This window comes from Toxotes jaculatrix, chromosome 11 (assembly GCF_017976425.1).
Source record: "Toxotes jaculatrix isolate fToxJac2 chromosome 11, fToxJac2.pri, whole genome shotgun sequence".
Taxonomy (NCBI): Eukaryota; Metazoa; Chordata; class Actinopteri; family Toxotidae; genus Toxotes; species Toxotes jaculatrix.
The window spans coordinates 19,613,105-19,638,839 of NC_054404.1; the positions used below are offsets into that span (position 1 = coordinate 19,613,105).

General features: G+C 41.3%; 1 protein-coding gene across 7 annotated transcripts in view; it reads right to left on the minus strand.

The window, feature by feature from the left end:
* The window catches only part of LOC121189229 (regulator of microtubule dynamics protein 2), a 40,457-nt gene extending 19,733 nt beyond the window's left edge, over positions 1-20,724 (minus strand). For 3 of the 7 annotated variants that reach the window (XR_005894852.1, XR_005894853.1, XM_041049149.1), the window contains exons 1-5: positions 20,676-20,724; positions 17,097-17,551; positions 9,122-9,299; positions 8,928-9,030; positions 7,632-7,692 (exon numbers count right to left, since the gene is read on the minus strand). Coding sequence is in view for 5 of the 7 variants with exons in the window: in XM_041049149.1 (XP_040905083.1) it covers positions 7,632-7,692; positions 8,928-9,030; positions 9,122-9,299; positions 17,097-17,542 (788 nt within the window). In the remaining 2 variants the exon portion in view is untranslated. Of the gene's footprint in view, positions 1-7,631; positions 7,693-8,927; positions 9,031-9,121; positions 9,300-17,096; positions 17,552-18,567; positions 18,590-19,457; positions 19,527-19,600; positions 19,626-20,675 lie in introns of those variants that run through there. The other 4 variants (XM_041049153.1, XM_041049150.1, XM_041049151.1 and 1 more) reach the window with 4 other exon arrangements.
* Between the last annotated feature and the right edge of the window lie 5,011 nt (positions 20,725-25,735).

The following is a 25,735-nucleotide window of genomic DNA, read 5'->3' on the forward strand; positions in this document are numbered from 1 at the left end:
TTCTCGCTCCTGACCGACTACAGTAAATAAGCCACGTAGTGAAGCGAAGGTGAGAGAACTGGAGAGAACTCTGGCACCACCTTTCAGCCACACCGCCTTTTCTCTGGGTCACTAACAATGAGCCAACCGAAGAGGCACTGAAAAACCTGAAAAACATTCAATGTTCCATAGCAAAACTCCTCATTAGACTACATCAGCAGAGATAAGCTGCTTCACTTTATTCTCTCGCTCACTAATTAATACACCGACTTGGACCAGTGGGCAGGTGGAGGGGAAACAAGGAGCAATTTCAGCTTTGGGATCTGTAAGTCAGCATGACACTGAGGGTTTGGAGAGGAGAGGAGAGAGCTGATCAAAGTCTTTTCACCGCAAGCCTGCTTTAATCCTGCTGGTACTCTGTCAAACACCACGGAGCGACATAAACACCTTTTTATTTGAAGGCTCAGTGTGTACAAAGGTCATCTGACAGTGTCATCTGACATGGTGGTGCTGATGGTAGATGGAATCTGAAACTGTGCGTGTGTGTACTGAGGTGTCTGGTATGTGTGAATGGACTTTTTTTTTTTTTTTACAGGGCATGATTTGGCGGTGGGCTACTGTTCTCTGTAGTCACTCTCAACCTTTCCGTCTCTGGATTGTGATCAGGCACCGCATGCCGCCACAAATTACAACACAGAAGAGAAAAAAAAAAAAAGAAAAGAGAAAACAGGTGAGATGTAGTGAAGTGAGACCAAGTGCAAATTATTATTATTATTACCGGGTAATTACAGAATTAAGATAATGTTAGATGGCTTGATATTTTATTCGAGTCAAAAGCTGTGATTTGACTACAGTTGACAATGCTAATAAGAGAAGAAAAATAAATAAATAAACCACACGATTCAGGGGGTTGCAATTGGGCGAAACATCATGCAAACATTAATCTTCGTGCTAACCACCATTACTGTGGGTGGTGTGGAAAATTAGTAGTGATCAGACGAGCACTAACCACATCACTTCTAAGAGCCCTAAATATTCTCTGCAAAGCAAACAAAGGTGGATGAATTGTGTGTAACTGTAACTAAAAAGATCAGAGTTTATTTTCTTAAGTTAGCGCAGGGTGCGGCCACTCTGCCGCCGGTTGGCGCTCGATGAGTGGAGAGCTCCACAACATCACAGGAGCAGAGATGCTATCTGTCTGCAGTGCTGTGCTGCCTGGCTTCAAATCAAAACACACTGCTGGATGTAAAGGCTTTGAGCAAATCCATCACCGGTGACTAAATATCTGCTGTGAGGAAATGGAGCCAGGACACAGTTGGTTTGCACTTGGCCACTACATTTTAATCCTATTCTGAGCTCCCCTCACACACAAATAGTGAGAGTGGCTCACAGTATCCAGTGGTTCCACAATCTGGCTGCATGCTACAATTCAATTTATTTATTTATGAATCTCTGAATGAATGTCAAATATGATGCCCTGTTGCTTTACATAACCATGTGTCTAATACTGTCAAAGGCTGTGACAAAGGTGTCTTTGCAGGAGGCACCTGGCCAGATGTAAATAAAGAACAAATGAGTTCAGCTAGCTGCAGCCCTCCTTGAGGAGTAACACTAACCAGTTAGTCACTCCTCTCCTTCTACCAGCATGTTGTCATAAGCTGATGTGATTAAATGTAATAAATCTTAGCAGTGGCGAGATGAGGAAAGCAACCAGAGCAGCATACCATAGAGGAATAGTAATCATAATTGAGACTGAACATTGCCCAGGTGAGGGCTGTGGGAGAGATTGCTCAACATCCAGGCTACCGCAAGACATATTTTTACCTGCCTCTGATTGGCTAGCTGTAACATTATTCAGCATGTGGCAAGTCAGGCAGTGTTTATTGACTAGCGTGTCAACCCAAGAATGTCAATAGCAGAGCTGCTCATGATTGGACCAGCATATAACAGTGTTGGCTCATCACGGCACCTGGATTTCCCCCTGAGTTAGACTGGGGTGGGTTAGCATTTGTGATTACATCAACCCTCATCCTGGGTTTGTGTATTCTACAGTACAATTTACAAAAAGATTCAAGATAAACTTTTCTGTACCATGCAGGAGATGGAATGTGTGTGTGCTGTTTTTGGTCTTATGCAACAAATCTATTGTCACTATGTGAAACAGCACCCGGCCTTCAGCGGAGAGGCAGAGGTAAGGGCAGAGAGAAGTGAGGGGAAGGAGCGAATAAGGATGTGAAGCTGTGGAGAGGTGTGTCTTGCCTCGGGGGCCTGCCTGGTGTTGTTAATCCTTTCCTTTCTTATCTGATTTGAAATACTATATCTCCTCAACTGTCTACGGCAAGAGAAGGGAAGTATCAAGAGGAGAAGGAAAGGTGGGCGGTGGCAAACATGACAGGGGGGGGAAGATGAGAGAAGGACAGAACACTTAATTGCGCAAGGTTAGTCCGCATGTTTACCCCGGCTCAGTGAAATCCCCCACTCTACTGGGCAAAAAAAAAAGGGCCTAAGTGTCAGCTGCTTGGTGGAAAGAGCAGATTGATTTCAGCCTTCAAATCCAAACAGAGAGAGCTCATTCAAAGACAGAGAGTGCCAGGCAAGACTCCAGGCTAAAACTTGTACAGAAACAGGAGGAGGAACTCAAGGAATTCAAGGACAACCTGTGTGAGACGATGTGAAGGAGTGTGTGATGTGCGCTGATATACTTAGCCCGTGACAGAATGAGCTGATCGTGTTTTCTTTGCATGGGAGGTGGGATTTGTGGCTGTGTGTAAAGTGTTCCCACAGTGATGAGCCAGAGTACAGCGAGGTCTGAAGTTTACACACACACACACACACACACACACACACACACGGTTTCCACAGCTACTGAGAACAGAGCACAATGCTGCCACGGTGACACTAACGATGACCGCGGCAAACAGAGGCACGTGTTTGAAATTAAAGTTGTCTTTGCGAAGGCCAAAGTGACCCCATCCTCCCCCCTCCTCTGACTGGCACTGCCACAGGCACTCTGCTTAATCCATGGGCCTTTGTACCATCAGAGAGGCCCTATAGTCAGGGATTTGCATGGGCTGAATTCACATGGTGGGATCATCAGCGATAACCAAAGAACGAATCACATCTCCCGGCCGTCAGCCTGCTGAGATTTTACAAACAGGCCTCACGCTCGCTGTCACGAAAGCACCTCATGTAACCTAATGTCTGTATGTGTTCCGCACTCACACACATTCATACACCCACAGACAAAAACACATCTTACAGTACACCCCACTTGTGGTCCACACATCGGCTCTCTTTTGTAAAGTGGTTTGCTAAAAAGTTTTACGGCAGAAACAGCTGCATACGCACTACAGGAGAGCTCATGAAGAATGAAACCTGAGACAGGGGAGGTGGAGGCGTCCACTGGCACAGGGAATTAAAAACTTTGGCAGGTGACAGTGTGGAGAGCTGTGGACACGCTGATTGTATCTATCTCAATGCGGCTCTCTGAATAAGTCAAGTGCCTCTTTACGCATCCAACTTCAAAAGAGTTCTCATCCACCTCACCTGGGAAAAGTACAGAGATTTGGCGCATGACAGAGTGGGAAAGTATGTGTAATCTCTTAACTGTTAAACGGACATCACATTCATCACTTCAGGCCTTCAAACGGCCCGTGTACAAGTTCAGAAGGGATGCAGCATGCTTTGTGACTGAGTAAGAGTCACACGTCTTGCAACTTCCAGCTGCACGTCAACAGTTATCAATGGGTAAAAGCTTTGGGTTGTTTAGTGTAATCCCTGGTTCTATGATAACAGTCTGAGATCTTTCACCATGGGCACTGACTTGGCGCAAATACAAACCCACAGAGGGAGCTTCATGGGTTTTCAGATTGTGGTTTAATATAAACTTTTGTGAAAGTGCACACTGCAGCCAGGTAGAAGTTTTAAAAAAATCTGATAACAATATGTGAGTGGTTATTCTGTTTTGTGTTTTACAGAAAATTCACTTTAACAAATTTAGGATCTTGTTAATTATTGGCCGAATATTAGCCAGGCTCTTGTGGACACAACCCACAGCTGGCAGTCACGGCAAACTGTCATACTAGCCTCTTCTTGTTTTTGATATTCTAAATTTCTCAATCTTGCTTGTACTAATTTAGTCCAAATGTAAAGAATTAGCACACTGTCGTCTGCACCATATCTGCAGTGTCATGCAAAAAGGATACATGTACTTGTAATGTACATCGGATTATAAATTAAACCTATAGGCTGTTTTGACTCACAGAGAAGGAGCGTGGAATGACTATGTTGACAGAGGATATGTTCCAGTTCATAGGCAGTGTTTCTCTAAGGTCACAGTCCATGAAGGAGGGTCCTTCAGACGACATGACAGACAGGCTGGACATGCTCCTCCTTTCAAAGCAACTTGACAATCAAGTCCAAAGCTAATTTCACTACCTGGGATACTGACGACGACACAGGAGACACCACTTGTGTCCTCCACTTCTCTGATGTATTTGGAACAGCCACTGAAATCTGACTTTGTCAGCACGTTAAAACATATTTTGGTCTAGATTCTCACACTTTCTGAAAGATCAGCCTCTTAACTAGAGCCACTGTGTGTTCACTAACATCGGTGACTTGCCGTGCAAGGTACAGATACAACAGAGCAGGTTTGTTGAGACTGTCCTCCTCACCCGACCAGCTGAGGTGTCACTCAAAGATATCTGAATGAAAATGCATTAGGTCACCGGAGTTCACTGGCTACAGCCTGTGAATGTACTGTATCCATATCCAGAAAATGACTTTAGAAAATGTCCTCTAATCAAAAATAAATACAAATAATTTTATAAATCATATGGTGGGGACTGTAACTGTATAATTCGCTCAAAACTTGCAAGGTCACAAACAGTAATCAATTAATTAACAGTTGTTTAAGAGAATGTGTCATCAAACATGAAACAGTGACTGTCCTGCCTTTCTCTGTTTACAGCTGTACTACTTAACTGTTTATATGTCACTGATGTTGCATGTGCATTTGTGCATGCATTTTTACAAGTCTGAAAAAGCGAATATAAGTCGCAAATCATTTGAGGATTTTTCACATTTAAAAACATATACAGGATATATATTCAGCAGCAGCAGCAGGACTTTAACAGACTTAAATTAGGGTAGATGGCAAATGGAAAAGTTTGAGAAGCCATTCATTCACAGAGGCTACGTAAAGAAGTTTCTATACAGTAAGTAGTTTCAGTGGCAGAGCAGGAACTGACTGGCAGAGCTTCTAAACAACATCTGCCAAATTGTGACAAGCTGGGAGGGATTCAGGAAAACAGGTGACAAGTTTTCTCACGGCATCGGTACACTAAGTAAACAGTTACCTCAGACATAAACTTCCTTGCAACACTGCCTGGCACCGTCCCCAGTCCCTGCCTCCTCCCTTCTCAAAGTGCAGCTTTCCCTACTTTGCCCTGTCCATTCAACTTAGACAGCGTTTCTGCTCGGTTTAAGAATCTTACAAATTCCATTAGTGGATATAGGATTAAGCATTAAGCTTTTTTAAAGCTGTTGCCCTTAATTAACTAAACAAACACGGCCTTCTATTTCACTTGACGTCTCAGGTGCTGCGGTATGTGCATGAGCTAATGCTAATTATTCCCTAACGAACAGAGCGAGCAGGGCAGCTGGCTCCAGCAGGCAGTTTGGGTCTGTTTTCCAGGAGAAATCTTCACACGCGTGTATACAGAAAGTAACCACATGATCTCAATTACACAGGACACTAATTCAGGGAACGTAATTAGAGGTAACAAATACGTACACTTTGGAAACTATTAGTATTATGTAAACAAGGAACGCACGACGCTTTTTAATGTTTGCAGTTCATATATCCAGGAGTTAAACAAAGCTAAATAAAAGGGGCTGAGGCTGTTTTCGAAGCAGACTTTGCTGTCGTTCTACAAACTCCAGCAGAGGCAAGCTGATCTCAGAGCTGCATCTGGTGCAATCTTCATCTCCCTATTGCAGCCAGGGATTCCATCTATGATCAGCAGTCAAGTTTTGACATGAGCAGTGTTTCAGAACGGGAATGCACCACTGGGGCCTGCACAAATTCAAATGGGATTCATGCCATCAGGCCCACTCTGCCCAGCTAATTAAAAGCAAGGGGGGGGGGGGGGGGGTTTCCCCTGAGTCAAAGAGCAACTGTGGAGGCATACAAGGGGAGAGGAGGTTCTCCTGATTTCCTTTGCTTTCATTTTTTTGAGAATCACTTATGGCTGTGACACTTCCTCAAACTTAGTTTTATACTAAGGACCACACACAGAGAGAGAGCTATTAGACAGTCTATTAGGAAATCTCCACTAGCTGCAATCAAAATATCTATAGATATCTATCTTTGATACTGCATGTGCAGTTCAGCTCTTTAAGTGATTATGCAGAAGGTTTGAAGTTAACAACTTTTGCAGTACTTCTGTTTTGGTTAATTGAAAATTAAGTCAGCAGTGTCTGAGGACAACACAGGCCTTCATGCAGTCATCCACTACCTCGGTCTCAGGGTAGGGTTGTAACCCAAAGAGGTCCTGGGCCTGATTTTACTTGACTTTGCACCCTCAGACTACTACCTCTGCCCCAAGATGAAAAAGGAGGTCAGAGGTCACCATTTTGACGTTGAGGAATCGCTGTTGAAGACCATTTTCTGGAGATCCAAGACACCACCATCTCCAAGGAAAGGATCCATATGCTCCATGACATGTGGTTGTAGGAAATGTAGGAGGGAACTATTTTGGAAAATAAGTGTGCTAGGTTTTCTTAAAGTGTGTCCTTCTACCTTGAGCCATGAACTTATCAATTACCCCTTAAAGAGTACATCAAATACAGACAAATTTTATGAGCTGGACACAAATCCACAATGCTTTGGCGCCATATGTATCACCAGCATAACCTCAAGCACTGAATATGTGCAGCTCACACTGTGACACAACCGCCAATGTACAGGAACAGCAATGTACAACAACTGCAATAACAGAAGACCATTAATCACATGAGTTATTCCAGTGTCAGCATCAGTCTATCTGAGTGAAGTTAGCCTCGGCTGTGTTTACATTCCTGAAAGTGGATGTGATGCTATCAGGTGGATGAGGGGCTGATCTTCAGGAAGGAGATGTTTGGGAGGTAAGCTACTATTATCTCGCAAACATGCATGTGCATTTACTTTTCTATGAATTTTCCAGCCTGTTTTGGTTTTGGCTCAAAAAGTAAATGAACATAACGCACGTTTAAATCACCCTGTCATCTACCCCTTGTGGGCTTTTTTAGAGTTTCCTTTTGATTCATTCAAGTTACATTTGCTAAACTGCCCAAAGAAATGACAGAGTCAAACATCCAGTCAAACACTGAGGAACAGCTGCTCCAGGCAAACACGTCACTCAAAAGTACCTTCTCATCTGGGGAAAGTACCTGTTCTATGCTTTCATTCAGTCAAATTCAACCATCGGTGATTTCCATAATGGGGCTCAGTGACAACAAGTCACATGCCATCAAACTATATCTTTAAGTGCGCTTGATAGATCTGCTTTTTGAAATGGCAGCTGGGAAGATTTTATTGAAAAGAACAAAAAGCAGCTGTGAAATGATGAAATGTGGGAGGAAGGAAACAACTAAACAACAAAACCTACCACTGATGACTTTCAGCACATGTAGGGTTCAGGCTCACCGCCTCCTCACCAACTTTCTTCCCTGAGAAGAAAGGAAATACAGAGAACAGATAATGATGCTCCACTGAAACACATTCCTGTTCACATGACAAAAGAAGAGAGCGTGGATTAGTGGAGTCAAGGGGTGTGTTGTCTGAGAAAACACAACAGGATATACATAAATCAAGAAACGTCACCAGGCGCTGGATTAAAGCAATAGAAACAGAAGTGATATGAAACGCAATCCAGGAAGAGAGCTCTGTTTTAAGTCCCTCATCACTCAGTGGAAAGTGTCTCATTCCATATGCTCTATTAATATCTGAATGAATGTCAAATATGATGCGCTGTTGCTTTAAATATCTATGTGTTTAACACTGTCGAAGGCTAAGACAAAGGTGTCTCTGCAGGAGGCACCTGGCCAGCTCTGATTAGAGGCACACTGATGAGGAAGGATCACAGAGAAACAGGTCAATCCGGTCTGAACTTTGGAACTGCAGAATCACAAAACAGCCTCTGTTTGTGGAAAAAAAAAAAAAAAACCCATGACGATCTACTCTACAAAGTCTTAGAGTGTAACGCAAGACAAGCACAGAAAGTCATTGTACCCTGCTTTTTAAAGGGCCTGTGGGAGAAAAAAATGTTTTGTCATCATGAAGGTGACTTTAAGACTTTCTGGTGTCCTGTTTGTTGAGTGTGTAACCTATTTACAGTATGTGGGACACCTTCTGCATAGCAAGTTTACTCTTAAGGTTCAGGGTGCAATGGGTTACCAAAAAACTTGTGTTAACAACAATGTAAAACAATGAACAATGTTAAAAGTTCAGTGTATGTTACACTGGGTGAGATGGCTTTTAAAAAAATCTTGATTACAATCTGTCAGGCCGTACAGTATTGATTTTGAGCTACATCAGATTTACCAGGCATTTGCCGGGTAAGTGTGATATATTAGTACCAATTCAGACTTTATGAGTGTCTTTCTACTAAAATGATGACTAAACCACACTTGTAGTTAATTCTATCTGATCAGTGGTAGACTGTTACCTCAGGCAGTTTCTCAGTTTGGTCAAAGCTTGCCAAACATTGTTTATGCCAATTCATTGTGGGTCAAACCAACTGACTGAGGTCACTGAAGGAACACAGGATTGCGTGGATTTGGGTTTTCCAGATCACACGCTGACATTTGAGGTTTGTCCAGTTGTGGTTATGACATTACAGCACCTCACATCCAAACTGGGATGCTTGGCAAATGTGTCACAAAATAAGGGTTTAGTAAATTACCAGTTTCTGCATGGGTCTTCTTCTCCTCCAGAGTGGAGCTGACATCATGAACATCACAGTAAGCTCGGATTAGCCGCCAAAGAAACGTCGAGTTCTGTCCAAACTGCAGAAGTACATCAAAGCGTTAAGGCACGTTCTGTATTCAGCTGTAGGGACATAAATCTCTAAAGAGAACATACGCAGTGTTAACATACCTCCTCTCTCTGCTCCAAAAGGATGTCGAGGCTTTCCCTTTTGTCCGATTCAGTGCCCTGATGCAAACGATCGATCCTGTCGAGGAGGACAGACAACTTTTCCACAGGCTGTTCTTCATCCCTCTGTTCTGCATCACTTAGCTCTTCATCCTCAGAGTCTGTCAGTGCAGTCATATACCTGAAAGTGCAAAAAAACAAAACACAAGGAACAACGCTTCAGAAAAAAGAAAAGCTGCAGCTTCAGTTTTCTGTGACCATTTCCCATTACTGATGAGGATCAGAAAGCTGAACTGAATACCTCGGTGGCTCCAATCACCAGGCCAGTCTGTCTCCATCCTGCCATCAGCAAGACGTGCAACTTGGCCTCAAGAAAAAAGAATAAACAGCCGAAATGTTGCCAGTTTCCCTAAATTACAAGACAGCGGCCTGTGTCCCGGTAACTCAATCTAAAACCATCTTCTACTTGTGAGGTGGAGCGAAAACGCCTCGGCTGAGGAATTTTTCAGATCAATCAAAATCCTGTCTTAACGAGCATTTTTACAAGCTGTTTTCTTCCAGGTGCTGATTATACAGGATCAATCTTCGCTGCCTATTTACACACAAATGGCACCAGGTTTGTTTACATAAGTGGGTCACTTAATTGTTTATAAATACTAGCTGTTAAGAAACTCTTGACGTCTTAACGTGGATACCTGAAGGCTTTTACATGAACACAGGGAGACTTGTTTGTCAGGGTGAGGCACGCAACACTCGCATTAGATGTTTTATGGTACCCTTTCAACTGCTGGAGCTGTGTGAATTAACACCCTAAGCTAACAATTAAAAAGCAGCAGTAAAAATAAATAGCTATATCAACAGTAAAGGTAGAAATGAAAGACACAGACAAGGGGGAATATATGAAAAGCCTCTATTGAGTGTTGGCAGCGGCTGCATGTGCGTCATTGGTGGTTAAGGGAATATTTTGGGCTGCGAGCCATGCTTCTGGAGGGATGTGTCAGAGCGGGCCACAGACAGAAACACAGTAGACCCAACAGGTGCCTCGTGCTGGAGGCTGCTTCCTGGCTCCGCCCCACAGCACACACCTTCCACCCTGAGTGCTGTGATTGCAGGAGTAATATGAGGGCAGAGTTTTTCGTCAATCAAGAAAAGGAACTGTCGAGAATAATGCTCGACGGCGGACAAAGTCAACAACACAAATGGAGCAGCAATGGTGTGATGAGATGACAGCAAATTTGTACTATTGTTTCATTCCAATTTAAATGGAAATACATCTGCTTTAAAGCTGCTACATCTGATATTTTTAAATAAAACAATGGACCACATGGCTACATGTAAATGAAAAGTGTCATTCATAGTGACCAACCCACAGAGAATTATTACCTGTCAGAGTGTTTCAGCATATTTCAGCTTATTGTTTTGGATTTACATCTCGCCACTGACTGTTTTGTTTCACTCTCACTGTGAAGCAGTCAGTTGCGCTCGCTAGATGGCCAGAAACACGGGTCTAAATGAAGGCTAATGTGGCTCCCTGTTTCTCACTGTGTAAATAAGCAACTGTTAGCTAACGAGTTCACCATATCAACTTTAAATTTCACAATATGTCAGTGTTGCATACTTTAAAAGCTACTATATTCATTATTTCTATAATAATAAGGAATCTAATAATGAATGGAATGATCTGTTTTTGCTGCCCCCATGTGGCCAAAACATTACTTAATGCAGGTTTAGAGCAAACCTATGTAACTTTTACTGAACAGATGATAACAAGATAACTGTAAATGCTAAAATCAGGTGTAACAACAGCACGAGTAGAGATTGGTGACAATGTTTAGGAGCTGAAGTAACACAACAATATCTATCTTTAGTTTGCAAACACCAGCACCATAAGCTACTTGTCAAACCAGACAAAGAGAGGCTGTGGTGCAATTTGTTGCTCGTTAATTAAACTTTTGCAAAAGGAATATTAGAGAGGTTCTAGACAGATAAAAAAAAGATAGTAGCTGAAATATTTTGAGAAATTCTGTGATATAAAGAGAAACTCTGTGACCCATTGGACTGTACTTCACATTCAGTATCTTAGTAGGAAACAAAGAAACACCATAACTACACAAGAACCTAGACTTTACTGTGTCTTTATTTTAATCTCCATCTGTTTTTATACCATCATTTTGGGATAGTGCTCCAAAGCCTTTCTACAATCTCGCTCTCTACGCTAACCCCTGAGCAAACCCAAAACATGCAGGCAAGGCTCAAACCATTTATTGGCCAATACGCCCCAGCTTATAAAATCTGAATGGGTGTGCTTTCGTGTTTACTCTGACTGTTGTGGTCTTCCTTTTTTGTCTGGCTTCTTCCATATTATAGAGAACTGCCTTGCAATACATAGGCCTGTCATTTAACTGTAGCAAGACAGTCACACTATTGGACTTGTGTCATTCATTCATTCCTAATTCATTCATCCTTTTGTTCTTTTATTCATTCAGCAGTCGGTTTACCCTCCCTCCCAGCAGTTATTTACTCAGTGGAGCTGGAGAGACAGGCAGCACAGTACTGAGTGATCAGCGCATTCCTGTCACGCCATTCCACGGCTCATGAATCACTTGAGTTGAAAGAAAAAAGAAGCTAAGGATCTTTTTGTATTACTGCGTGTGTTTATGTAATGCATATATGTTTGTGCAGGAACCATTATTATCCTTGCAATGTTACTAGCATTGCAAGGATAATAAGCTCTGAAAGAACAAGTCTAAATATTGTCATCCTTATTTCAACACCATCTGGGTACATAGTATACCAGCAGGTCCTCCTATGACTCACACATGACAAGAAATGAAATTATTTTCTGCAGGCAAATTTAAGGGCAGGGCAGAAAAAAAAATTAATGCCTGTTCTCACATGCAAAAATGAAAAAAATACACAAAAACAGTCACAAGTTAACAACTTTTGGTTATTGATGAACATGGCAGTGATGCTCATGGTGCAGATTTAGTGGGAGAGTTTGACCATTAACCTTCTAGTATTGAAAGGAGTGGACTTTACAAACTGTCTTTTTGCATAATAAATGTCCATAAACCATAACTTGATTATGAAAATTGATTATCAAAACTGATGGCAATTAATATTCAGTTGACTGACTAATCGATTAATCAACTGACCGATTCAGCACTAATTTGAATCACCCTGGGTTCTGGTAACTTACTATAGCATTTTTTTTTTTTTAGCTGGGGCATTTTATAGACTGTTTCACTGAATAATAACTGAATATAATCATTTGATGCAGAGTTCAACTTTATGGACACACATTCTAACATACATCTGTATTTTAAAACTTACTGATTGAAAGAAACCTATGTGAAATAAGCAGAACTCACTGCGGCAGGTAAGTAACAGGACCAGTAAACCTGTTACTTGTATAAAACAGCCCACTGCAACATTAGGTTTCATGTTCCACTTTGTATTCAGCAAAAAGAAACTGCACAATTCCATCCACCTATGCTGTGTCCAACCTCAAAACACACAAGTGCTATGGAAAGACTACAAAGCTTTATAACTTTTAAGAGGTTGTGTGTTCACTCAGTGAGGTCAGCCTCTCGGTATACAGACCCCAAGGGGCAATGATGGGATCTCTCAATAGGGCTTAGCAATGGCTGTCTCCGTGGTTACGCTGTTCAAAACAAACCAGAGTTACCATCCCAACATCACCGGGCCTTGGAACATGCAGCCCAGCTCATTCAGCCTGTGTAACTGTGGTGACAGCACCAATGAAAGCCTGCTCTGCAACAACGGCTGACTGACTGGAGACAGCCCAGTTATTTGTTCTCTATGCCCCCCAAAGGCTGGACAGGGACCGACTCTTTAGACTTTAACTTTCACTTTCCCTGACAACATGACTGGGTTTCTAACCATACCCTCCTCTGCTGTGGTAAGTAACAGAGGTGGAAAATAAAAGCTGGATGAAAAATAGCCTGTCACTCATTTCTCACAGACACATCACAACATTACACAAGTTAATAATGAACAGTTCACCTTGTGCATTCATGCAACCATAAGCTGCACTTCTGTTAGGATGTTGCAACACTTTGTTCTTAAAATAGTAGGAGGAAGAAACAAGATTGGAAACTCAGGTTTGTGCACAGTTGTATACAAATGATGCTTTGGCTTGTAATTTTGCCAAAAGGCAAACAGGCAAGAACTAAATCTGAACACAAGGCGGGATGACAGCTCCACAAACAGAGAACGAAACTCAGTAAATGAGTGAGAAACAGAAAGGAAATGTGAGAGAAAAAGAGTCATGATTGCTGACAGTGACCTAATGAAATATTTACTTCTCTAACAATGGTATTAATAGATTTGTCAAAGACAGCCAAGCATCCAAGGACACTCAGTAGTTCATGTTACTCATGCAGCTGCCTGATGCAGGTGAATATGACACTATGAAAGCAGTAAGAGTGAATCAAAACACTACATTTGAAGACCTGAAAGCCAAAGCAATGAGCTGATACATGCTGAAACATTTCACAGAGCTGGAGGGAACTGTAGACGCAGATGTAATCATCACAATGAGTGGCTTCTTTCACATACATGCAGTATGTGAAAGGAGGCTCACAGCCCAAAATACTGTTAATACAAAAAAACATTGATTATAGGCACTTTAATGTGTCACAGAAAATAGGAGCCAACAATTCAGGGAGCAAGATCAACATTTCATTGATCCCAAAATGTACATAAACGACTCTTTTGCAGTGGTTAAAGCAAACATGAATGGGAGATGTGGGTGGTCAGGGTCAAACTCCACAGATGGAGCTCAGAGAACGAACAGGTTGACTGAGGACACAACAGACGGCTGAAAGTGTCTGCTCTGTCTGCGTCTGTATACATTGTACTCCTAAAACTCAATTCAATACATGTGTTTGTCGAGCTAAAAGTCTTTCATTGAAGTATGAATCTGAGGATATAAATGTGAGTGTCCTGGATATAGACAGCTGGGGAGAAACACGTACCATGACGTCACAGGGAAGGCAGACTAAAGCTTTTAATCAGAAAGCAGACAATGAGCTCCTTTTTCTCTTTCTAAACATTTGTGTGCGTGCTGATCGGGCTTGCCCCTCACTAAACAAAACTGCGGCTTTAAATCTGCTTAAATCAACAACTATCCAGTGTCATAAGTGCTATTTTTTTGGACAAGGAAAAAAGAAGCGGTAATGTTCTTGAGCTACAGCGACGTGATGTGAATAATAAACTCAGTGGGAACTGTTCAAGGAATTACAAGTTCCTACAAGACACTTTTAAATGAGGCCTCTGACAGCTTTGGCACACAGACAGGGTGATTGATGGGTCTCCTTACCAGCAGAGAGGTAGCTCTGAAGACACCGCTGTGACATATGAGGAGTGAATGGAGTAAACAGCTGGAACTTTTAACCTGCCAGTGGCTGAGTCTGCATGTTCCCCGTTTGGATCGACAATGCCCTGCTCCATATATCTGACATTATGTCACACTAATTGTCCTGTTACTGTTGGACATTTCTGCAGATATGTCCTATTATTACACAGACTCAGATAGGAGATAGATTGTCTTACAGATTGTCAGACAATTTGCCAACACTGGTCACACTTGAAATATCTCTGTAAACATACAGGACAAAGTCTGATCTACCAAGATCTGTAAAAATAATAATTTCTATACTTTATGAATGAATCCACTGCAATTGCTCAACAAAAAAAAAAAAATTAAGCTTGCAAAAGTAATCAACTGCAGAGAGCTATGAAAATCTGCCTATTCATGATGATGCATCTATCATGTCCTGCAGCACAGCTTGCTGCATGAAGATTTGGTGAAGGTCCTGTTCATACTTGCATGATGCCCCCTGTTGGAAATCCACTGCCCCTCTAATGACATTATTTGCATTAGTTTAGTAAAATTTCATATTTAAGATTTTCCACTCTAATTTATTAAATGCAGTTGCTCATTGCTACTAAAACTGAGAGTCTGCAACACCTTGAGATGTGATCTACTCGTTTCTGAGGTAAACTTCCACTGCGCACCAGGTAATAAATACACTAATCTTACTCATTTTAAATGTATTCTTAAGGCTTTAGATTTCAGCAAACATGCAGTGACTGTTACCCAGCCCTTAGACTCACAGATCTTATGGGGATATTGAGTGGAGATATTGTGATCCAAACACTTCCAAGCCATGTGAGGATTAGGGGTGTAACTGGCTCTTCTGGAGGAGCGCTACTCATTCCCTAAGGGGCTGGAATTTCTTCACTGCACTATTCCCTCTAACACCCACACCCTCTGCTCATACAAATAACAGAGCGGCAGGAAAGGTTCTTTAATTATTGGAGGTGTGTGTGTGATGTGATTTCTTTTAAAGAATAATAACATGAGCTGTAATTAAGAGCATTTGATGCAGCCAACGACTGTCACTCAAAATCTGCCAACCACATCTGCTGGAGGGCTGTCTTGCACCTCCATCTGCTCCTCCAGCCAGTGAGGTGGGTGATGGTAAAGTATGGGTAAGATGAAAACGACATCCATCGTGAAAGAAGACTCATACGATACGGTGATCATGCCTGTTAATACCAACAAACATACACGACCTGAAGTACTTTTAGGGCTCTAGCACAACTTTTCCTGCCAGGTGGTCACTGTTTACACAGCACAGGTCAAACAAAATTTACTGCTGGAAAATGACATAAGAACTTTTCCTGTTCAGATGATACACTAATGATCAAGAGACAAAAACCAAGAAACCCGCATTGGAAAAAAGTTTGTGATTTACTTTTTTTTCTTTTTCAGATTAGATATGTTTACACGTTTACACATGCATCTGAATAATCTCAAGAATCTTAAAGATTATATAACAACTGACATTGGCTCCTTTCCTGGAAAAACATTGACAAAAGAAAAAAAAAAAAAAAACACTCAACCCAACCTTGAATGTGATTCTTAAAGGACACTGATGGTAAAACGCAGCCTTGTGATTAATTACCCAGGGTGCTTTGGATGTTTAGGTGACCTACTTAATGCTGTTGCAGTTGTAAAAAATTGCTCAAAGCCAATTGATCAATCATTGCAAGGACAGGAACAGAGATGGGGAGGAGCCGTACAGCTCTAATCTAAGGCTTACTGCACACCTAAACTCTGGGTGGTTAGGATGTGAAAGCAGCTGCACTTAGTGTTTTGAAGTCTTCTTGGCACTTCACATACTCTACTTCCTACACAAATGAAGTAGCGGTCAATCCAGGTTAAGTACTCGAATGACAGACAAAATCTCCACCCGGGTCCTCGCATAGATCTACATGTGCTACAGCCAGACTCAGCATTCTCTGATTTCTTCCCAAGATTTGATACAATTACTGAGTCGCATGTTGAGAATATAGATAATCATATCCAAGAAAAACTGCCTGACTGCAGAAAAAATTAAACCCTTGGATTAATCATCATCATTTAGCTGTTGATATTTGTTTTTATAAGATGAGATTTTAAATGGTAGTCCATTCAAAAGGAACACATCTGTTGTTTATGTTATCTACCACTGGCAAGAGTTCAAGGCATTTGGCTGGGAGTGGAGGTGGATGACTGGGCATGCGTTGCTTGATTAGTCTGCTGTTCTCTGCAGCACCTGAGGCAAATGTACATACTGTCAAAACTATAATTTAGTGCATAAAACAAGCAGGGAAGCTTAACTGGCAAAGTAGGAGGCCACAGGATTTCTGTTCCGCATACTGATCAATAAGTAAGATTGTTAACGTGGAAATTAAGCTGAAATAAAATTACAGTTTGCCTTTTGAGATATTTATCGGTTGTTCCTTTATCCTGTGTTCACCTTCTGGAATGATTTATATCAAGAAATGGCTAGAGCTTGATGAAGGTTTGGGGTTGATTTTGATACCGGTTCTCATATACTGGTCAATATTAATACAAATGCATAAGTTTCGATAAGTTCGCCCTGATATAGAGCCTTTTACTCACCCTCCCTCACTCTCAGCCTCCTCCGAGCTCCGACCCCCAGCTCTACTGCCAGTGATGGTGCCTGCAGCTCTTTTCCTCCGTGTTGGTGTGGTCCTGTGTAGAGGACTGGCTCGACGCGCCTCATCACGTCCCCTTAGTTCTTCCCTGACTTGGTCCTGCAGTGTCGGCAGAGCATTCTTCAACGCCTTCATCTCATCCTTCAGCTCGGACACACACTGGATCAGCGCCTCAAGGCGCTCCAGCACCTCAGCCTGACCGCTGGGCAGACCCGGTCCATCCACCAACATGAGACCAGTCCCCTGTTCATTAGTGCGGTTGACGTAGAACCCCGGCCACGAGCCTCTTCGTCTTGACCTAAAGCCCCGGTAACACACCACAGCCAAACTGATACCAGCCACCCCGGCCAATGCTCCCAGAACCAGAACCTTGCTGTCTGCCTGGGCCATCCTGCAGGTCTGCAAACAATGCATAAAAAGTTTTAGGTCATTGACTTCACAAACATTTTTCTGAAATTGTATAAACAAAAAGTGGAAAGAACACATACATCTGCCTCACAGTGACACTTTCTGGTTTAGATATTAAGCTGAGACATGTCAGATCTACGTCTGGGTCCTTTGGTCTGGGTCCAGAGGTCCAACTACCTTTGGTAGTTGCCAATGATGTGATTAAAGATAAAAATCAAGGACAGCAATTTCCAACCTGCTGCTACATGTGACTGGGTTACTCCGATCATTGATTATTGAAATGCCCATGAGAATTTCCTAGAGCCCAAGATAACATCTCGTTCTGTTCAACCAAATGTCCAAAAGTAACATTTGTAAAATTTGTGCTTGATAAATAACTTAAACACTTCAGTTATCATCAGAATTGTTGTCTGTTAATTTCTTGAACCGTCAACTCCTCAGTTATAAAACTAATATTTAACACTTAATATATAATTTTTCTGATTATTTTCTGAAGTACATACAATAATCTGAAGAGGTCAGCAACACTTGTAGTACAGAGAACCACTTTATAGTGCAAATAACATGTTCAGCTTATGGCCGGGTCGTCCAGATAAGGACATACTGTAAAACAGAGTCCACTGGTTTCATTTGATTTGGACCATCTGATGTTAATATTGAACTAAGTATCAACAGATAATCATTTATCAGTTACTTTAACAACTTTTAACATTGTGTGCTATAGTTATATAGAATAATAGCGCTGTGACTGTGACTGCTAAGTAGCCAAAGTCAGGTGATGGGCATTAATATAAGACAGTCCACACATACCAAGCGTGCATGTTTTAGGTTTCATTACAGGTACGCTGGTAGTAACAAAAACAGCAACATATTTCTCAGATAGTGACCTTTCACCTTTAACCCAGAGAAAGGGCATTGATCTCCACTGAGTTTATGGCTGACTAGAGCAGTACATGGTTACACACACAGTTATTAACTTCACTCTTCACACTGGTTTCAAACCTTACCCCCAGCAGAAACAACTTTGTAAAGAGCCTGGTAACTCAGGGAGAAGCACAGGGACACAACAACGTGTGGCCTCTGTGAGAAGAAAACACTCATCTCTTAACTGTGTTGGGACATCGTGCTCCTCGTGTGTGTGTGTGTGTGTGTGTGTGTGTGTGTGTGTGTGTGTGTGTGTGTGTGTGTGTGTGTGTGTGTGTGTGTGTGTCCTCGAAGTGTACTTGCTGTCGTTTAAGTCGATCCAAAAACATATACACAACAGTTAATACTGGTACACAACAGAAGGTGAATGACGCCTTTTTAAACGTTTTTCCTTTAAGCTGTGATCATACAACAGTGATCATACTCTTTAACTCAACATTTTATCTCTGTCCTGCTTCGAGCTCTGAGTCCCTGTTACTTAAGCAAACAGCACGGGAAAGAAAAGCTCTATCAGACAAATGAGCTGAAGGTAGCTCATTTATCTGTAGCAGTCTGTTTACAAGGAACTACGTTAAGAGTGGCTGGTCAGCTAGCTTAGATAATTGGATCAACACATAATCACTAAGAAGGCGTGTTAGCCTGCAGTCAGACAGCAGCTTTTTTTTTTTACAGCTTGAATACGCTGAGAAATTCAATATCTGACGGCGTTTGAATCGTGCCTGACCGTGTGCGCAGTCTCGGTTTCATTAACATGATGAGCGAACTACTTTAATTAGCTGCTAATGACAAAGTCCTGCTGCTAGCTAAGGGTCGCCACTTCACAAACGTTGTGCTAACACTCAAAAACAAAGTTACGCGCCGAGTTTAGATGGTTAAAACTCATTAAAGCGCTCATACGTTATACATAACCACAGCAACCATTTACACGAGAGTGATCTTCTTAAATATTAACAAAACGAACAAGAGCAGAGACCTTACTGTACAGGTAAAGAAGGAGGCACCTCTGTTTGACAGCTCTCCGGTGTAACCATCAAAACATTCCGTGCGCGCTCGTGCCCTACAATAAAGCGTTCCGGGCTTCGTGTGCGACGAGCTCACAATAAAAAAAGTACTTACTTTGCAAGTTTGGTTCAGTTACATCCCGAAGTCACAACCAGTTTATACTGGTTATATAGGTGCTTTCTGAGTGGAAACAGAGGATGTTTCCTCCATTAAGATTCCACGTCCCTGAAAGTGTATTTTGGTTATGGAAAATACAGCAAATTAATTAATATTCCAATTTTTGTTTTAGAAAATTTGTTTCACATTTCTCTCTTATTCTTTAGCACAATGACCTTCTGTTGTTGTGGCAATGCCACGTTGCTTAATTTTGTCTACCGTGGGTGGAAATGGGGCATTGTTTCTTCCTCGTGAACTCAATAACTGCAGTTTCTTTTCTGAATTGATTGTTTGTTATAAGCAACATTGCAGCATTTATATTGTTCCTGTTGCTCCTAAGCCTTCTGTTGTAGGACAGAGAATCTGCATTCAGTCTAATCCATCTTGAAATATGAAAGCCCATGTCTGAGCTTGTGTTTCCTATATGGTTTGACCTTGGACAACCTCTGTCTTAACCTGTGTATATTATGGCCCATGAGTGTCCTTACAACAGAATCACACTTTATGAGGCCTTGAGGCCAACTGGTTCACAGTCCAACTATTGTTTGCACATGTTCCTCAGGATGTGTGCCCTCACATATACTGATCAATATAAACTGGTAGCATGTGTTGGCCTTATGGCAACTAAAACAAATCCTGTCTCATTACACTGATTAAACAACAACATGTTGTTTTCTGCTTACACTTCATTACATCTCAGAAAATTGCATTGTCTCTAAAATGAAATTATAAACAGGCACTGTGCATTTAAGTTGCAAAGTTAATTTTCAGTGCACAATAAAAATAATTTGTTTCTATTCATCATCGTCCATGCACACTGTACCATAAGAAGCATTTTTAAAGCATTTAATCATTGTACACATTAATGTTTGACCTGCACTACTTGTTAATAACCTTGCTGTGTGACATTTGTGGCATTATTTTGCCATTTGCAATTACCTACCTCTGTCTGGAACATGTTATGATCTTGCATATTATAAACTACAAATTCATGTTATTCTCATAATCATTATTCTAAGAAACACTGACTCACCTCTATGACTTGCTCCTCTCACAAGTGTGTCCCTGCAGTGAACTTCTCGACAGAATGTGGTCCAGGATTTAAAAAGTTACTAAACACATGTATTATCACATCAACCTTGGACCTGTAGTCAGTGAACGATTAGCTGCCCTTACTGGGTTTTATTCAAGTCTTACAAACGGCATTTGCTGTGGAGGAGCCTTAAAATAATAGATGTAATGCCACATTACCTGTCTACATTTGTGATGTTTAATAATTTTATCACTCATTTTTACTGATTTCTTGATTTTTTTTCAGTTGCTTGTGTTTTTTTCTCTCTCGCTCTTTTTATCTCCTCATCTGCACATAGAAGCAAGTTCATGATTAACGTTTTGGGAAAATTTCCATCAGAAAAAAAAACAAACAAACAACAGCAGTGACTTTGATGACCTTAAGAGTTAGTTCGTTACATGAATGGTCTCTTTCTGGGGTGATTATGTTTATTTGCCTTGGCAGAGGTATGTGAACTCTCTAAATGAAAGGTAGAAGGCCATACTTGCTTGGAAACATGGGTAACGGGGAGTTGCCTTGCATAATATGATGCTACGTGCAGTTTCTTCCCTGCTCTCTGAACACAGTATTGTTCCTTAGCCCACAGCCTGCATCCTGCCTGCACAGAGAACAAAAAGCCCACCTGAAACCTGGAGGCATGGCGGTGTAAAAAAAAAAAAAAGAAAGTTTGGCCAGCGGCTCTGGGTTGGTCCCGCAGACGTAGATATGGTGATAAGGGAGACGCATCCAGCCATGGCCTTGCTCCCATCGGGTCAAAGCCAGCAGATAAGAAGATATTGTCAACACTGTCATTTTATCCACCCACCACACATCTGCCCATGCTCTCAAACCACAGGGGAAGAAATAAAAGCAGCCTCATATTTGCCTTTGTGCACAGAAAGAAGCCCATTACAGCTGTCAAACAAGACATGGGAGAAAAATCAGGGTGAAATAAGGCATCGCTATCAGGGCTCTACTGACAGACCACAGAGTGTGAAGCCCAGTTGTTCCCTGTCAGTACTGTAGGAGAGTTTTCTGCTCATGTGCATGAGGCGCTTGCCTCAGTGGGAGGAAAACTAACTTCTGTATCAGTTGTGTGCCGTGTTTACAGATAGTTTAAAGATTCATTCAGCCATAAAGATGTGGTGAGTGTTGTGTAACAGAAGGCACAATATCACTCAACTATAGTGTTTCAGGAATTGGGGAAGTCCAACCCATAGGCCTACACTTGCTCTATTGATATCTATCTCAGCTACAGGCACTCACCGTTCTTAGCCTTAGGCCTACCATGAAACTCAGATACGGTTGTTGTATTTGGGTGAATATCGAGAAAACTGAAACTGTAACAAAAATCAACATAAAATTGTGAAAAAACCCCTTGACAGCAACAGCTATTACTGAAGACACATTTATTTCTATTTTGAATTTATTATCAGGCACTGCCTTGAGGATTCACTTCCTTAGCTGTGGCAGAAAGACAGAGACCTATGCTCAGTCTTTTCCGGGGCGGGGGGGCATCAGAGGGGGAAAGTTAGGTTGATCTATTGAACTGAAATTCAGGAGAGGCTGGTTTCCCAAACAGGGCTCACAGAAATTCCCCTCCTCTACAAACCAGTTTTATTGAAAGTCTGGGTCTGTTGGTGGAGTGGCTACTAACACCCCAACACTAAGGTGCTGAATGCCAGGTTAGGTTAATCTTAATGCCTGTTTTTCAGGCTTCAACTCTCAACCATAGAGGTCGACCTGTGTTACCAGTGTCTGGGCAGACTGAAACCCATCAGTTCTTCTTTTCATTACATTACAGCCATAAGTTGGATTTTGTGGGTAGATGTGAATGCCACACCATTCACATCTAAATAGAGAGCAATTTTATTAAGTGAGAACAGTACAGAGTAAACTGGTATTGGAAGGAAGAAATTTTTGACTGAAATATAATTCAAAAACAACAACATGTTTCTTTACCTGCATGATTCACACTATTTTACAGGTAGAATAACATAAATGGTGGATATTTCCAGCCATTGTTGTGGTGGAATGCAGTAATCAATAATATTATCGATTACACGTATTTGTGAAGAGTCAAAATCTCTGTGTTGTGAAAAAGATCAGTTTCACCACATTTTTCCTTCCTTGTCATATCTTCTCCCTTGTAATGGCTCTGAGCTCTCCCCGGGGACTGAGGCTACCCACCTGCATGTCTGCTATCACCATACCTGACACTGCCTAAATATAAGCCTTAGAACATCATCAATGACCAGTGATAACCTAGTGTATACCTATGTCAAAAGCCAGAGCATACACTACTGTTTTTTCACAAAAGAGGTGCAGCGTATTATTTCAAGTGATAGATTGTATGAATAACAAAAAACTAAACTTTGTGGTTTAAATGTCTAGTTATCTCTATTGTTTAAATCAGGTGGGAATGAGCCTCAACTGTGTTTGTCAGGCTGTTGCTTCAAGGCCTCTATTAATTATGAATTTGACAGTACTAACATTTAAAATGCCACATTATATAGATATGTGCAAGTGTATAATCCATTTTTTCTTTTTAGCTGATGTTCATGAGATGCATTTGGTGGTAAATTTCAGCACTGCAGTCATTTTGTATATATATATATTTGTTTACTGTTTTCTTTCCTTATGAAATGTGAAAAAATGAAAATAAAACATAAGCAAATTATAAGAAATAAAAGCTGGAAAGATTATGTATAGCAACACCTTTAAAAATGGGTGAGATGACCATTTGGGCATGAGTTTATGTTATTAGTATGATTTGCTGGGTATTTTGGTAAAACGAGAACATAGATTTTAAGTAAACTGCAACCTACAGTAGCTAAAAGAATGACTGAGGTGATTAAGAAGTGGTGATAGCTGATGAATACTGGGAAAATGTAAGGCAGGCAGATTACATCAGGGACCTCTCAGTGACTTTTGACTTTGTGTTTTAATGAGTTCTTCCTTCCTGTCTGTCCTCCTCTGCACATATAATTAGTCATGCCATCTGACATGATGCATTCCTCCAAGAGCAGATACACATCACTCACACAACTTTGTGGCAGATTTTTTTAAACAAATCTTTGCCCATTAGAATAAAAATGAAAGTTTTTTTTTGTTTGGGTTTTTTCTTTCTTTTTCTTTTTTTTTTTTTTTTTGGTAAGAACACATCGTTCCCTAACAAATCATTCAAAAACAACACTAACACATTCCTGGCCTTGAACTTTCATCAACCCTCCTTGTCCTCTCCCACTACTAAGTAAACACATTAGCTTACTCAATAATAACATTTAGCTCTTCTAAGATTTGTATGAATGTTCCCATAAAAGTTAGTTTGAAAAACAGTATTTAATTTTAAAGGTAATCCTAACTGAAGTGGATAAATGTCACGTATTAATGACCTCTCTCATCATAATTCTTCAGCACTGATGTAGTACATAAGTCACTGGCGGAGCATATGAAGAAATAGTCACTTCTTAGTTGAAAGCAGAACATGGCCAGCAGGTGGCGCCTAAAGAACTACTATTGAGATCCTCCTGTGGGGATTAGGTGTGGGTGAGGAGCACAGGTAGGACCTGTTAACAGGACGGATCACAAACAGAGATGTTGTATTATCATCCTCAGCATATTCTGTTCTGTGCTAGAAACCAAATGAGTTTCATCACCAGTCTGCACTGGTCCAGACACAACAGGTCTTTGTGGTTCAGGGTGGAACGAGCCAAAGATCAAGATAATCTGCTCTTAAACACGGCCTGTGCTTTATGTTGGCAGCTCCAGACTCGTTACCCAGGCTGCATCGCTGTATGTGAAGGTGAGGAAAGCCTGAGTCATGTCTATTTGGGTAGTTACATTATGTCTGCTCTCCTCATGTAGACCGTAACATGATAATTATTATCATTATTACCAAATGCCAGACTGCATTCACTGTATGTCCAAAACATCAATGATCATCTAAGGCCCTTGTCCTCTTTTGAATTATTTAGCTTACCCTCACTGACATAAACCTGATGGACAAAATAATAGAAACACCTGTCAGAACAACGTAATACAATTCAATATTCAAAGTGTGTAGAAAGTTTTATGGCAGTCTATCCATCACTTGCTGGACCAAAATGATGGACTGACAGACCCACATTGAAATCCATGGAGCAATTCCACTGACACGGCTGATAAAAGTGTTTGTCTCTGTGTTCTCAGAAACTGTTGCACCTTACAACAATCATGAAGTAAAATAGAGCGAGGAAGAGACAAGTAATTCAGCGCCTGTAGCAGCCCCAGGAGACGCCGCTGTAGAACACAATTCAGCTTCAAAGAGAAGCTGATTTTCTTGGTTCTCTCTGTATTTCCTTTTGATCAACGTTTAATGATTTCTCAAAGGGTGGAACAGTACGTGTACAGCAAATACAAGTCAATTCACTTGTAAAAGGAGAAATACTAATAAGAGTGGTTATGTCGATCCTATTTTACAAGTGCCATAAGGTGTCACAGAATTTGCTGCTCTTAACGCTCATCAGTCAGTTGTGAAATATGTTTTTTTCCATCCTGATGGGAAATGCAGGAACAGTTCAGAAGATAATTTACAGTGGAAGCGGCTTTAGGCAGAGCTGATTATTCTCTTTAGAACAGGCAATGGTGAAGTCTTTGTCATAAAGCACACAGCAGACGGATGGTGTCACCGAAGTTACTGAAAGTTCAACAAGAGGTTGAGAAGATGGTTTATTGGCCACGACACGATGAACCGCTCCAGCGTCCAGCACAGACTCGTACTGTCTGAGACCAGTGAGGCCTTACGGACCAAACTGGGAAACACTTGTGTTATTTCTAAAACGTGAGATGGTAAAAGTTGCTGTGAGGGCTTGTCAGGGTTTGAACTAGCAATATAAAATTTCATGACCTCATTTCATGAATCTGTTTATTGTTGTATGGCATATTTCTGACGTTGCTCCTCATGACATTACAGGTGTAAAAATTTCTTTCGTTCTCTTAGTGAAATTTAGTTGTAACACTATACTGTATATATAAGGTGTCATTGCGCGGTGGCAGCAGGG